The sequence below is a fragment of the Syngnathus scovelli genome, chromosome 14, assembly GCF_024217435.2.
Source record: "Syngnathus scovelli strain Florida chromosome 14, RoL_Ssco_1.2, whole genome shotgun sequence".
In the NCBI taxonomy this organism is placed as follows: Eukaryota; Metazoa; Chordata; class Actinopteri; order Syngnathiformes; family Syngnathidae; genus Syngnathus; species Syngnathus scovelli.
The window spans coordinates 13,153,049-13,167,842 of record NC_090860.1 but is presented as its reverse complement, the minus strand read 5'-3'; the positions used below and the strand labels follow the sequence as shown (position 1 = coordinate 13,167,842).

Genomic DNA, 14,794 nt, shown 5'->3' with positions numbered 1-14,794 from the left:
GTTCTTTGAAAATCTGTAACTATTCCTTTTTTGTGAATGAAGCTATTTCCCTCAACATACTTGAAAACATCAAGTCTGTGAGTGAGAAATAGCTGCAAGTTATGACTCCAAGCAGCAGGTATTGCTAGTATGTGTTTGAACTTGTCTTTGTTTCACAGCCCAGAGGCTTCAATATCCAATGCTGCTCTGGTTTGGACTTGTCCAGAGTAGTTTGGCTTCATTAACTAGATAATGCAATTTTATTTGCCTTTGCTTTGAGTCAGTCTTTATTGTAAATTAATTCATGGCTTGCTCTCTGAATTGTCAGCCTCTGACCATGACCATATAATTATATTTGATGTCAGTAGCCACAGGATGTTTTGAAGAAATTCCCCGATGCGTAATTTAGGAGCCAGACAGGAAGTGAAAGCCTACGTCTTAACTACGTCACCGTTTATTTACGCCTGTGAACCAATGAAGACTGCCCAGCGTGGTGACGTCACACGGCGTACTCCAGAAGAGAGCGCGAGAAAAGAAGGGTACCACAGGCAGCCTGTATTTTTTTGCTTATCCCCCCTATCCTTTCCCCAGCCTCGGCCAATGTCCGTTTGTCTAACCCCCCAACTCGGGAGCAGCAACCGGCCAGCCAGGTAGGCAGTCGGCCTCGCTGCGTACGGCCATGCTGGAGGAGAACCACTGCTACGGGCTTACCGGTGGCTCGTTGGCGAACGTCTCGGTGTTTCACCTCAAACTAACTGACAGCGCGGCGACAGCCATTAGCAAGTTCCACCACGACAAGGTAAGCTAACTCATTTAGCCGCCTTTAGCCTCCATCGTGCTAATCCTAAAATAAAATAAACTATTAAATTGAAATGGAATTCCCTGTTACATAAGAGAATGCGGAACCAACATGTAGTCTGGCGGTCGAGAAGGACTGATGGGAAGTAACCAAGTACAAATACTGCATTACTCTCCTCGAGATATTTATTTTTAGGCATCTGTACTTTAATTGAGTGTAAATATGTTTGCTCGCCATTTTACTTTTACTCCCTACTTTTGTACACAGATGTTTATACTTTTGTACTTTAGTGGTTGTTCAACTTTTTACACTGATGCCACCCAAAAAGAAATACTTAGTCAGGGGTGTGCATTTCTACACAAAAGAGAATTCGATACGTTGCAGTGATTTTGGTTGTTTACCAATGGACACTATTTCCACATGCTCATGCAGAGTTCTCCTCTCCTTCAGGCTTCAAGCGCACCTCCCACTATCTGTTTCAATGGAAACCAAGGGGTAAGAGGATTAGCCCAAAATCATTTCATCGCAAACACAAAATGCATTTTGACTGCTTTCTGATTCTAATCCTCCCTACAACCTTGATGTAGAAAATCACAATTCCTTCCTCGAAGAACGGCGGCGACGCCAGGGTCTTCATGTTCGGCATCACCAACGTTGCCCGTGACAATCCACACGGCAGCTTCGACTGCATCCAGCAAGTCGACTCCGGGTGAGATGAAATGATAACCGCCTGTCCGACCGACAACCACTCCTGATGTCATAAATGCTTACAAAGTTCGGCGGCGTGTGTGTTGCAGCTCGACGCAGGAGCTGTCGTGTCTGGGAGTGATCCAGAAGAAGATGACTGTGAGGGCCACGGACGACTCGTACGACAAAGCCCTGCAGAGCATGGCGCAGGCCGAGGAGGAGAACCGCAGCCGGGGGGCCATCGTCATCAAGCAGGGAGGTCGCTTCAAGCAAGGTAGGCTGTATATTGTTGCGAGGCTACATTCTATGGCCCAAAAGAGTCCCAAGCTGAATTCTCATAACTGTGTAATGTTTCCAACAATGAAAATTCCCGGAACTTTCTAACCCTTGTAGCAGCAGAAACTGACGATCTGATTGTGTCATTCGCATACGTGATGCTTTTGTCTAATCAGTGGAAGTGGAGTCATTTCCCCAAAACGAGGTTGCGCATCTTCCGCTCGTGTATGTCGTAACCCACATGTGGGTTTTTTTTTTTTGTTTTTTTTTTCTACTTCTGACTTTTGTCATTCTGCAACATCATGAAATGTCGTCCCGCTACTTCCTGTCTGTGGTGACTTGGTTTGACTTCAAATTGTATCACACATCCTGATGTTAGAAGTGCGCAGACTTTTTCATGTCCACTAACGAGGCGTTTGGACACACACACAGGCAAGAAGGTGACGGTGCGCGCCCCAGCCCCGGCTTTGGCCGCCCTGACCAAACCTCGCCAGATGGACAAGTCGCCCCTCGCGGGCAAAGCGGGTGCCACCCCATCCAAGGGCAGGAAAGTTGGCGGCGCGTCCAGTGGGAGATGCAGCGTCCAGCAGCAGCCCATCAGGGAGAGGGCCACGCACTTGCTGGCCCTCAGGCCCTACAAGAAGCCAGAGCTCATGTTGAGACTACATAAAGACGGACTCACGCCGACTGATAAAAAGATGCTGGACTCCGTGCTCAACGATGTAAGGACACTATGTTTCTTTTCTGTAGTCTTGCTTTTCAAATGCATGATCTGATAAAAAAAAAAAAAAAAAAACCAGAGGTGCCCAAATGTCAGCCACACTTTGTCTAGTCCTGGTGTAAGCTACTCATTATTTTTATGGCGCATCATGTGTGTACAGGTGGGCCAACTTAATAGCCGAGACAACACGTGGGTGCTCAAGGACGGCTTGTACAAGGAGCTGCGCAAAGACTGGCCCGGGTACACGTCAGGAGACCAGCAGCTCCTCAAGCGGATCCTTGTCAGGTAGCCCCGAAAGTCCGCTGCATGCGTGAAAGTGGTTCACCTCTCGGCTCATGTCAGTAAGCCCTATGGGAAATACTGTCTCCGTGCAGGAAGCTGTTCCAGCCTCAGCAGAACCTCCTCACCGTCCCAGAGGTGCAGGTGAGCCCGCTGCGGGACACGCCCAACTCGTCGCCGGCACATCGGCCCAAACCCGCCCCTGTCGAGGAGTACACCGACCCTCTGGTCAGTAAGAAAACCAGGATATCGCACTTGACGCGGAAAGCCGCCGCCACGCCGGGCGACGACGTCCAGCACTCGCTGGACCCCCGCAAGCTTTTGGACTCTCTGTCGGCGGCCTGCGGGCAGGAAACAGCTCAGGTGAAGAGTGAGCCTCTGCCTGACGTTGATAGAAACTCTGTTAAAAGGAAGAAGAGCAAACACAGAGAGCAGGTGAGATCGGGAACTAGCTTTGACATTCCACAAACAGCTTTTGAGCATCCATATGCAATTCCTACATAAATTGCCTTTGCCACTTATTCTTCTACCGTTGTGACTTCAGAAGGAGGAGAAGAACAGAGGCAGCAAAGAAAGGAAAACAGAAACCAGTTCAACCACTGAAGCTGCTGTGGACAATGCAGGTCAGTAGGTCGTTTTACAGTACATAGCTACGCTGGGCCATTAATTGTTTTTATTTATTTATTAAGTAATTGACGCCGGGTCCAACTTTATCGTATTTTGAGCAATTTTTACCCTTAAAACCTTGTTGACAGAAGCTGGCTATGTGACGTTTGACTCGGACAGCCTTCAAGAAGCCGAGCAGAACACGGATTATTTAACGTGAGTAGACGAAAGTAAATAGTTGCTGAAAATAGATATCCCGTTTAACCTTCGGGGCCTTCCAATTTGTTTCTTTCCATTTTTATCCACACGGCGAAAACGTTTCCGATTGTTGTGCTCGCGCCCGCAGGACTTACACGGAGATCAGCAGCCCCGCTCAGCGGCAGCGCTACAAGGAAGAGTTCAACAAGGAGTACAGCGACTACCGAGATCTGCACGCCCACATCGACGCCGTCACCCGCCAGTTCATGGTGCTGGACACGCAGCTAAAACAGCTCCACCAAGACTCGCACAAATACAAGGTGAGGCGGGGACGAGTCATTCAATTGAATATGGGACAATTTTGACTTTAAACGGCTTTAAAAATCATGTCCAGAGGTCTTACAAATTTATTTCTTACAGACTATTCACAACCAGATCGTCCAGGAGTATCGCCAAATAAAGAAGGTTGGCCATTCTAAAAATGCTGCCATGCTTAATTTTCTTACACACCTGTCTGCATTTCTGCGTGACATCACAATTTATTTTGTTTTCCCCTTTCACCAGTCCAACCCCAGCTACAGCCAGGACCGCCTGCGCTGTCAGTACCTCCACAACAAACTGGCTCACATCAAGAAGCTCATATCCAAGTTTGATCAGCGGCAACTGGAGCAGTGTTCCGCCCCCAAGTGAGGAGGAGACACTTCTCCAGTGAACGTCACGGTTACAGGGCTCCGGAAACTCTGGTCTCGTTGCATCAATGGTCTCTGGTCGGCTGTGACGGGAAGCGCACCGACTGGATGGAGTGTGATGGTCGCCTCAGCCAAGGATGTACGCAGCGGCAATTGCAAGCAGTGAAGCACATGAAGTGACGGCACTATACTGGAGTGGAGGGAGTCTTTTTATTATTATTGTTTATACTGAGAAGGCACTGTTATCGTCCGGATTTTTTTTTTTGGGGGGGGGGGGGGGGGGGGGCTGCCTGTCATCTGGTGTTGTTATTCAACGTGTTTGAATCTGCATTCAGGGATTTTTCTCCATGTATTGCTGGAATTTAAAAGAATTCTAAGGATAAAAACATGTTGCATGCTACCTGTCTTAAAGAACGCACGGCAATGAGTCTATTTTGTGTATGCCATTTTTATTCACCTTTATTGCCTCTGTCATAATAAAATGGTTACAGTTGGATGTCAACAAATTACTTTTTAAATAAACTTAAAATTGAAGCTGATTCGCTGCAGTTTGTTGCATTTTGGTTTCAGCAAGAGTTGAGGTCACGTGATCATGTAATCACATCTCGCGGTATTTCTTTTAGATACTCCCGGTTCAAGATGGCGGACATATTTATGCTTTTTTATCCATTGCGATTGGCCGCAAGTGACCCTATAGCCACGCCTTTTTTTAGCTCAACTCGAACGGTGATTGGTCAGTCTGGCCGGTCGTCAACACATGCACCACGCTCCCTACCTGCAAAACATTACATTATCCTTCGTTATTTTTGCAATTTGCATCTAAAAAATGTCTGCTGTTTTGAAGTAGTTGAGTGTGAGTTGTCAGTCGGGTAATTTGACGAGGTTTTGCTGTAAATTCATATTTATTTGGCTACTTTACAAACAATGTGACAAGTTAGCTAACTGGCTAGCTTGAGATAAGGTAGGCAAAACAACGAGTAATATTTTTTTTTATTGACAGGTTGCCAATCTGTAACTTATCCGGCTTGTCTTCACAGTAATGGCTTGCTTGCTTCGGGGTACACTCCGGCTAACGACCCTCACACGGCCCCTGAGCAACCTTGACTTGCCTACAGCTTCAGGTGGACTTTTACCACCTCCAGACCGCTTACGTCACCATGTTAGGACGGTGCACAACAGGGGTGATGGGACCAAGAAGTCCCCGCCGGCGGCAATTCCAGAAAGACTACCGTTTTCCACAGTGACCCAGGATGACTTGGACTTCTTCCGAAAGATTCTACCTGGCCGAACCGTGACTGACCCCGACCTGTTGGAGTCTTATAATGTGGATTGGCTCAAGTCCTCCAGAGGTGAATTAAATGTAATCCCTCATTCTGCGGTTTGATTTTTTCCCCCAAGTTTTGCAGCATTATCAGCAAATATTCAACACATCTCAGTGATGTCTGTGCATCTCCTGCAGGTTCCAGTGAGGTGTTGCTGAGACCTCAGACAACACAGGAAGTCTCACAAATTCTCAGGTTGGAAACAAATGGAGTCCAGTGGTTATCAGACATTAAAGCAAGTCCTCCCTCTGTGATAGCTACTGTAACGGCCGAAATCTGGCGGTGAACACGCAAGGAGGCAACACCGGGCTGGTCGGTGGCAGCGTTCCCGTCTATGACGAGATCATCCTCTCCACCGCCCTCATGAATAACATCCTGAACTTTGACGCCATTTCTGGTTCGTGTCCACGCAGTCGAGACTTCCCTGCACCTTCCTTAAGTTATTTATTGTTTATTCACGTTGCAGGGATCCTGACTTGCCAGGCGGGTTGTGTCCTGGAGCACTTGTCTGCCTACTTAGAGCAACGGGAACACATCATGCCCTTGGACCTGGGCGCCAAGGGCAGCTGCCACATCGGGGGCAACGTAGCCACCAACGCGGGGGGTCTGCGGCTGCTGCGCTACGGCTCACTGCACGGCAGCGTTCTGGGCGTGGAAGCGGTGAGTTTGTCAAGCCAAGGCAAAAAATCCCCCAGAAAGTCTTTTCATGTTCCCATAATGGATCCAGGTGCTGGCTGACGGTCAGGTGTTGGACTGCTTGTCCACCCTGAGGAAGGACAACACGGGCTACGACCTCAAGCAGCTCTTCATTGGCTCCGAAGGCACGCTTGGCGTCATCACCGGCGTGTCCGTCCTTTGTCCTCGCAAGCCGAAATCTGTCCATGTGATGTTTCTGGGTAGGCCCTATTGCATTTGGGTTAGCTGTTCAAAAATAACACAAATGCTCAACAAAGCTCTGATTTGTTCTCATAGGTTGTGAAACGTTTGAGCAGATTCTGAAGACCTTTCAGCTGTGCAGAAGCATGCTGGGAGAAATCTTGTCGGCCTTCGAGTTCCTGGACAGCGAATGTATGTGGCTGCTCAACACGCACCTCAAGCTGGACAACCCCATCTCTGGTACACATGGAGAAATTCAGCTTTTTGTTCAAAACAAACATCAGTCTCAACATTTTTGTATCCTGAATTGAAAAAAGTGAGCATTAATGTCGACCCTCGTTATCGCTCGCACTCTTGTCCAGATTGTCCATTCTACGTGGTGATAGAAACATCGGGCTCGGACCCGCGGCATGACGAGGAGAAGCTCCACAACTTCATGGAAGAAGCCATGACATCGTCGCTAGTCACAGACGGGACGCTGGCGACGGAGGAGTCCAAAACCAAGGTGACTTAAGACATCATACTGCATTGTGATTTTATTTGTGGGGGAAAAATATTTTAAAAACATTTCTTTTCCGGCAAAGGCTCTGTGGTCGATGCGCGAACGCGTCACCGAAGCGCTGACGCACGACGGCTTCAACTACAAGTACGACGTGTCGCTCCCGGTGGAGACCATCTACCAGCTGGTGACCGACATGAGAGCCCACCTGAAGGGCCAAGCCAAGAGGGTGGTGGGATACGGACACGTGGGTAAGAACTGGCAAGACTAAAACTAAACTACACAACTAAAATGGGAAGAAACAACAAGATGTTAACACAGACTCTTCTTCCATGTCCTCTCTTCCATCGTCCCACAGGAGACGGGAATCTCCACCTGAACATCACCTCACCAACCAGAGACGCCACGCTGCTGGCTGCCATCGAGCCGTTTGTGTACGAGTGGACGTCCGCCCGGCGGGGCAGCGTGAGCGCCGAGCACGGCCTAGGCCTGAAGAAGAGGAACTACATCTACTACAGCAAGCCCAGCTCGGCCGTGGCCCTCATGGCCGGCATCAAGGCCATGCTGGACCCTCGGGGCATCCTCAACCCGTACAAGACTTTACCGGACAAGCTGTTGTGAAAATCGTTTTACGTTGACCAACCAAAAAAAAAAAAAAAGAGTTTTATTAACGGGATTTTACAACACAAAATAAATCCCAGTAGGACTTGTTTGGAACGTATGCCCCCAAGAAATTCAAATTGCATAGAAAGTGCTTCAGCAATACAGAGAGAGACAAAGTAAACAAAAAGAATGTGCTTATGTCTCGACTTGTCACTTGCGTAACACTTAAGAATGCAGGCCACTGCTTTGATTGATTGAATAAAATGCAATATTCAATATTTTTTATTGTTAAATTATAGTCTGCACTTGTGTAATTACCTAAATGTTTTAAATAAATGCCATGATTATCAGAAGCGTGGGCAAAATATTTTCCGTAAGATAAATGCTGTATATTCACGGTTTACGTGTAACTGATTATATCAAATATGTTTTGCAGATTATAAAAACAAAATAGTACATATAATATACATTTAAAACGTAATTATTGTGAAAATAACTTAAGTAAAACTTGTATAACTGCAAATACAGTTTTTTATGGTTTCATTTTTTGCATTTGTTTTTCGCCTCTTGTCCCGCTAGAGGGCAGCACCTGCTCTAAGAGCTTCATTTTATGCCGTCTGATTACGCGAGCAAATCGCAGACTCTTCCAAATGAGTTCACCTTAGCACAATTAAGTTGGATTCCTGCGTCTCCTCGTCTTTTAAACAATTCCCTCCACGGCAACCATGAACGGCTCGCTGCACTCGAACACAGTGGATATAAAACTCAAGCGAGGGCCTGCAGGTAAAGATCATTTCGTGGCAGCGGTGGCTAGCATTCGTTGCTACTATGTTACGTGGCTAGCGACGAAGCTATCGAGCTAATGGCTAACTAACGTGCCAAACTAGCAAAAGACGAACAAAATAAAAGCTGGCAGTGTTGTTAACGCATTTCAAATGACCAATTGAGACAAATTACTGGATTGTTGTAGATCATGAATGCGTTTTTATGCTTTAAGACTCCTTTTTTTTTAAATGTCTTTGCTTGGCCTGACAAACTGAAAGTGAATCGATGTGAGTGTGTACGTTTATAATGATATTCAATCCAAGATATGCATACCCATTTATGCATAAAAAAACAGTTTTGAAAATCAAATAAGAACTGATTCAAGTTGGAAATGGTGGGAGTGACCACCACCATGAAGACATTCCTGTCATTCCCATCTTCTTCTCCCTTGATGTGTCTTTGCAGGTCTGGGCTTCAACATTGTGGGCGGCGTGGACCAGCAATACGTCGTCAACGATTGCGGCATCTACGTGTCCAAAATCAAGGAGGATGGTGCAGCGGCGTTGGACGGCAGGCTTCAAGAAGGCGACCGCATCCTGGCGGTAAAAGTTTTAAGCATGTTTTTTTTAAATGGGTCAGAAAAAATACCGTTCTTTTTTTTACGTCATGTAGATCAATGGTGTCAAGCTGGAGGATCAGACGCACAAAGCTGCAGTGGATTTATTCCGGACAGCAGGGGAGGACGTGGAGCTGCGCGTTCTAAAAAAGGTACAATGGGGAAAAAATCCATCCTCGTGTGCTGGTACCTCCAACGTCTGATTTTGGAGATACCTCCTGTATGACAAAACAAGCAATTTATTTCAACCATGTGTGTTTTTCCCTTTTGCAGTCATCCCATCATATAAACGGGCCGTCCGATACTCAAGCCGATCATGCGCCCTCGGCACCTTATCTGGGGATACTTGCTGTGCTAACGGGAGCCGCCGTTGCCATCTTTGCAATCATTTACATCCGTAACAACCGAAGACCGTTTTAATATAACCGTATGTTTTGCTATTTTTTTTTAGGATCAAATATTGAGGCCAAAGAAGGGAGTGATTTTTTTTTTTCTTTCTTCCAAATAACACTAAAGCATTTCTCGTCACAGAGATAATTGTCCTGGCACAACTTTGTGGGACGTATCTTCATAACATGGCTGCCCTTAAGGGGGGAAAAAAAAAAGCTAGTGAGCGCCGCCATCCTTTTGTTATAGCCCAACGTAAGTCCAATCGAACCTTCTCATGACACGCTTGCATTTTTTGTTGCACTTGGCCAAATATGCACAGAAAAATGCATTCATCAATCCCATCTTGAAGCAATGGAGTTTGGAACTGGAGTGCACTACTTGGTTCCGACCCGCAGAGGGCGCTGTAGATGCACTTTCAACGAGTTTGCGCGTTAGATCAAAACATGTCACAACTCAAGAAAAAAAACGTCAAAGAAACATTTCACGTAAAATAAATTGATCAAAGAAATTTAGTTGAATGGTCGCTACAAAAAATGCTATTGTAGATATCATCAATTGCACTGGATCAATCATTTAGCTTGTGTGTTCAAGAATGTTCTCATTTTTCACACTAGTTCTAGATCTAATTCATCTTTTAATAAGTCGATTACATATAATATATAAGTAGAAACGATATTTTTGGTTATGTCAGAAATTCCCACCCATAATTAAAGCTCGAAATGTATTTTTATACAGATATATAGTTTGATAATTTTGAAATCACGCGCCAAGGATCAACCAAATTTCTCTCTCGCCCTGTTGTCGCTATTCATACCAGAAATTAAAACACAAAGTACATAGTGTTAAATCCAGCCTTGTCAAATCAAGTTTATTGTGCTGTGCAATTAAGTATTTGCTATATTTGTTTTTGTATGTCCATCGCCATTTTTGAACTAACATGAGCTACATTCCCATTTACCGTGCACAGAGGTGTGAGTAGTTCTTAAGCTATAAGAGAGAAAGTTTCGGGGCATCCAATAGTTTATTTTTGCACTAGCCAAAATTATGGAGCATCTCTAGTCGGAAAAGAGTTGTGCGCGCTTGTTGGAAAGTTTGTTGTCTTGTAAATACATTTCATGTCACTCTGCTGCTGATTGTGAATACTCTGCACTGTATGCCAGAAGAGGAAATAAACATTTCATGTTTTACATCGGAGGAACTTTTCACGACTTTTGCATTTTGAATTGTATTTTCACACCCAAGCAAGCCATCATTTCCGAGCAGTCATGGTTTAATGAACTAAAATGCACACGAGCAGTAGCCAGCAATAGACAAAGTGACGTCATGGAGTCTTGGAGTGAACGGTAAGGGAGAAAGCTCAATTCAAAGAGAACCAAGCGCGCTCTTGACAAGGTTCCTTTTTATAATCGCAAACTTTTGCTTGGTTTCTTTTCTTGGAATAGAAACAAGTGGATGGCTTCAGGTCCAATCTGCAGATTTGCTCTCTCCAGTCTCCAAGCCATGTCTGACTGGTGGCGAAAAGATCTCAGCGCCTCCTGGTGGTGCCGTTCGGCTCAGCTGGGGGAAGCGGGTGTCCTGGAGGTGGGGCCGTACAGGCCCAGGTTTCGGGCCGCCGCCGACTTCTTGGGCAGCTTGACGCACGGGAAGGGCGAGAAGACTTGCGAGGTGCGATCGAGACGAGGAGCCGATGGAAGAGAGGGACGGCGTGGACGTGTCTGGTACCTTGAACGGATGCGGACTCGCGCAATAAGGTGACGTCATCCAGACCGAAACGGGAAGCGGAGGAGGCAAAGCCGCAGTCACAACCACACTGAGCGGACAAGCAGTCGACCACGTCAGGGGCAATTTAAACCCTTTCGGAGTTTTCATCAACATGTCGCAGCGCCGGAGCTTCTCCCGCCCACGAGAAGGACGCTGGTCGCGGGTCAGCCACGGGCGGAGCGCCGCCGGACGAGGATACTAGAAGCCGTGGACCCGGCCGGCCCGCTCCATCGTCATCATCAGCATCCCCAGCGTCCCCATCAAAATGGACGCCCGTGACAACACGAGGAGGACGCTCAGGCTTTTGTTATGAGCATTTTGGAGGCTTTTTATCGCCTTTGAGCTTTTATACCTTTTTGCCCTCGTCCAGTGACATTCTGACTGGGGTGTGTGTGGATGCAGCGTGGCCCAGTGTGTGTGGATGCCCATGCGGAGGCGGTGGAGGAGGACTCGGAGGAGTGTATGGGCGTTCTGAGATCCACCACACGCTCAGTTTGGAGCCATGGCCAATGAACCTGTCATTCTCAACGTGTATGACATGGTAAGAAGCCTTTATTTCCATTTATTTTCAATCTTCTATCATTTCTATTTGGTAATCTGACACCCGTTGCCCTACCCTGCAGCCTCTTGGTCCACATCGAGACAGCAGCTCTAGTTTACCTACCTGAATTTTGTTCCCAATTAAATACAAAAATATCCTTCAAATGTTTATATAACGCAGATGCACATTTTAGCCAAGTATTAACAAAAGTTTGCATGACTTATAAATTACTGCCCCCTAGTGGCCAAGGTGAGCACACCAGAAGGAGCACCATCCTTACTTGTAGAGCATCATTAAATTCAAAGCATTCTGATTAAGTTGTTTCTCTCTTTTTTTTTTTTTTTTTACAATATTATAGATTGCTGTATTCCTTGCAAAAAGAAAAACACAAAAAACGCGTGAGAGTTGTTTTCTTTGTTGCTAGAGGCTGGAATGGATAGTAGCATTTCCACGAGAACATCCTGTGAAGGTGGATGGTTTGATTTTCAATGTGAAATCAATGCGTGACTCAAGGCTGCAGGCAACATGAACTCATAAAAACGGAGGGCGGGGGGGCGTTTCAGCAGTAACAGCAGATATTTGAGAAGTTAAGACCGCATTACATCATGTCTTCTATTATTGATTGGAGGCTGCTAGTTTGGCCTGGATGGGATTGACTTTTGATTGTCTGCCGTAAACAAAACAGCATGGAGTCAACAATTCTGTCTTTTTAAAAGCAAAGTTCACAATGCTGCAATAGACATGACTAACCAATTTTAAAATTTCCCCGCAGTACTGGATAAACGAGTACACTTCCAATCTCGGAATTGGAGTCTTCCACTCAGGAATCGAGATTTACGGCCGAGGTGAGACACTTTAAATGACTTGACAGTACATGGAATCAAAATCACTGTTAAATAACATCACAGGTGAGACATGACTCCAAATGATCTGCCCTTAAAAGACCACGTTCAATCCAGGAGAGGTCAGTGGGTTAATTCCGACATTTTTTTGTGCACTAGAATTTGCGTACGGAGGCCACCCGTATCCTTTCAGCGGCATCTTTGAAATCAACCCGGGCAATGCCGCCGAGCTGGGAGAGACTTTCAAATTCAAGTAAGTGCTCAACTTTCCTTTTCTTTATTGGCTTTATTTAGCGACTGATTGGAAGGCGATTCTCAACAGGGAGGCCATCGTCCTGGGCACCACCGACTTTGGAGCGGAGGACATGGACAAGATCATGGAGGAGCTTGGCCGGGAGTTCAAAGGCAACGCCTACCACCTCATGCACAAGAACTGCAACCACTTCTCCTCCTCGCTCTCAGAGGTCGCTAATTTTATGCATGAATCAAAAGAAACACTTTCAATGAAAAAGAAAAGAAAAATGTTATCTAAGAGATTTCCTGTGCTATTTTTCCAGCTGCTGTGCGGCCGTGAGATTCCACGCTGGGTCAACCGTCTGGCCTATTTCAGCTCGTGCATCCCCTTCCTGCAGAGCTGCCTGCCCAAAGAGTGGCTGACGCCGGCCGCTCTGCAGAGCCACATCAGCCTGGGCCTCCACAAAGACGAGCGCCGGCGCCGGTCCAGCGACGACGACCGCCCGTCACCGCCCTCGTCGTCCGGGGCCGCCGGATCCTCCTCTTCGTCCTCCTCGCATAGCTGCCGCCACACCAGGGTGTGATGGACTGCCGCCGGCCCGCCTGTGGACCAGGACAGGTTGGGGAGTTGAGCCTTTTTGGACAGTTGAGGACTTCCGACCATCCCAGGACGTTTGGTTGTTGACTCCCCAAAATCGGCTTGGAAAGGTCAGCGTCTGAAGCCTTAGCAGCATGAGATACGGTAGACGTGCCACACATAAGTAAACCTTAAAAAAACTTTCAAGAAGCCATGCCCTTAAAGCCAGTTTCAAAATTGTTCTCATTTAGAACTCAACTCTCATTAGTCGTTAGCTTAGCTATTTGTGTTTAAAAGTCTTGAGCTGCTATATAAATGATGCTATCCTCATTTTAATACATGCACTTGTTTTCACTGATCAAGCTAATCGTGCGCCTTTACTTGGCCTTTTACCATGCGTCGTCTTATGCTAGGCTAACTAGCCACTGCTGGTAGTAACCACAGTAGTGTTTGTCTAGGCTGTAAGACAATATTGTGTTTGTAATCATGTTTACAGATTGCATAGCATTTAAAGGCAAAGAAGGGAACAAAGACTTTCATTTTGGGACAAGGCACACTGATTTCTTTTCCATCTCCCCTGCTGATAGTGGTGGTGCATTCAAGGACAGCTATTCTCTCAGGAAGGAAACTCACTCATGTATTGATTGTTGGTTTGGACATTTCACCAAGTGTATTTATTGTGTGGCAGCTGACACACGTACACAGACACACACACTTTGGTTCATACAGTAAAATACAGTACGTGACTTTGTAAATGATTGTACAATACAGGAATTTTTTTTCTAGTGTCATCTGGGACCTTTCAAAATACTCTTTTTTTTTCAAAGCAAAACTTGACAGTACTAGAATAAAGGGACTACAAAACGTGTGAATGTCTGTGTGATAATGTACATTATTACCAGAATAGGGGTGTGCTAAAAAACGATATATATATCTCGATATTTTTCAAATAACTACCAATTCATTCATTTGCAATGTCGATATTCCCCCTTACCGCTAGATGGCAGTATTGTAATGCAATTGCCTTTAAAGCTTGATAGAGACAGGGTTAAATGGCTGAGAAATTCTTCCACCCACACGCGTCTTTAAAAGCACAATACGGACTCGTTTTGGATTTAAAGACAATGGAGGAGTGCACGAAATAGACAAAACCGGCACGACCAACCTCCGCGTTCAACTGCAAGGACAACACCCAGACCAGCAATGTCTCCTCTGAAGAACCTGAGCAAAAGACTTTAAGCAATCAAGTAAGCCAATTCTTAGCGGGCACTAAAATTGAAGTAATATCAATATGAATATAATTTGAAACAAACTTCATATGTGCCTTTGCACAAGTTTACCTAGTTTGTATAAGCTAAGGATTAATGAAAAAGCACTAACAAAAAAGTATTTTTTGTGTTCTTAACATGCACTAAGCAAAATGTATTTTTTTTATTAATAACCTTCAACAAATGGAAGGTGAATGTATCATTATTAGCCTATTTTTTATTTGTGCAAAATTACTTTCTATTGAATCGTATTGTATCTATTTGAA

The 14,794-nt window shown here is 45.8% G+C and overlaps 4 protein-coding genes across 5 annotated transcripts; all 4 read left to right on the top strand.

Annotated features, from left to right (window-relative positions):
• Positions 1-459: 459 nt before the first annotated feature.
• LOC125981005 (RNA polymerase II elongation factor ELL) lies at positions 460-4,773 on the top strand. Of its 2 annotated transcripts, none has more exons than XM_049740795.2 (12): positions 460-778; positions 1,211-1,273; positions 1,366-1,487; positions 1,576-1,739; positions 2,174-2,463; positions 2,623-2,747; positions 2,837-3,176; positions 3,286-3,364; positions 3,497-3,563; positions 3,694-3,865; positions 3,966-4,010; positions 4,110-4,773. In XM_049740795.2, exons 1-12 carry the CDS (start codon positions 659-661, stop codon positions 4,233-4,235), a joined length of 1,713 nt encoding a protein of 570 aa, XP_049596752.1. In that variant the 5' UTR covers positions 460-658; the 3' UTR covers positions 4,236-4,773. The 2 variants fall into 2 exon arrangements, with proteins under 2 accessions (XP_049596752.1, XP_049596753.1); XM_049740796.2 differs by having other exon boundaries at positions 461-778; positions 1,229-1,273.
• A 181-nt stretch (positions 4,774-4,954) lies between these two features.
• d2hgdh (D-2-hydroxyglutarate dehydrogenase) lies at positions 4,955-7,887 on the top strand. The gene is made up of 10 exons (XM_049740824.2): positions 4,955-5,195; positions 5,272-5,583; positions 5,694-5,751; positions 5,814-5,953; positions 6,023-6,216; positions 6,284-6,452; positions 6,529-6,672; positions 6,795-6,937; positions 7,017-7,182; positions 7,290-7,887. The coding sequence occupies exons 2-10, from the start codon at positions 5,274-5,276 to the stop codon at positions 7,550-7,552; spliced, it is 1,587 nt and encodes a 528-aa protein (XP_049596781.1). The 5' UTR covers positions 4,955-5,195; positions 5,272-5,273; the 3' UTR covers positions 7,553-7,887.
• Positions 7,888-8,133: 246 nt separating this feature from the next.
• Positions 8,134-10,499, top strand: synj2bp (synaptojanin 2 binding protein). Its single transcript, XM_049740984.2, has 4 exons — positions 8,134-8,317; positions 8,765-8,901; positions 8,972-9,067; positions 9,189-10,499. Exons 1-4 carry the CDS (start codon positions 8,260-8,262, stop codon positions 9,333-9,335), a joined length of 438 nt encoding a protein of 145 aa, XP_049596941.1. The 5' UTR covers positions 8,134-8,259; the 3' UTR covers positions 9,336-10,499.
• Positions 10,500-10,650: 151 nt separating this feature from the next.
• LOC125981101 (deubiquitinase DESI2) lies at positions 10,651-14,128 on the top strand. The gene is made up of 5 exons (XM_049740956.2): positions 10,651-11,607; positions 12,380-12,452; positions 12,609-12,702; positions 12,772-12,913; positions 13,007-14,128. The coding sequence occupies exons 1-5, from the start codon at positions 11,569-11,571 to the stop codon at positions 13,265-13,267; spliced, it is 609 nt and encodes a 202-aa protein (XP_049596913.1). The 5' UTR covers positions 10,651-11,568; the 3' UTR covers positions 13,268-14,128.
• Positions 14,129-14,794: the final 666 nt, after the last annotated feature.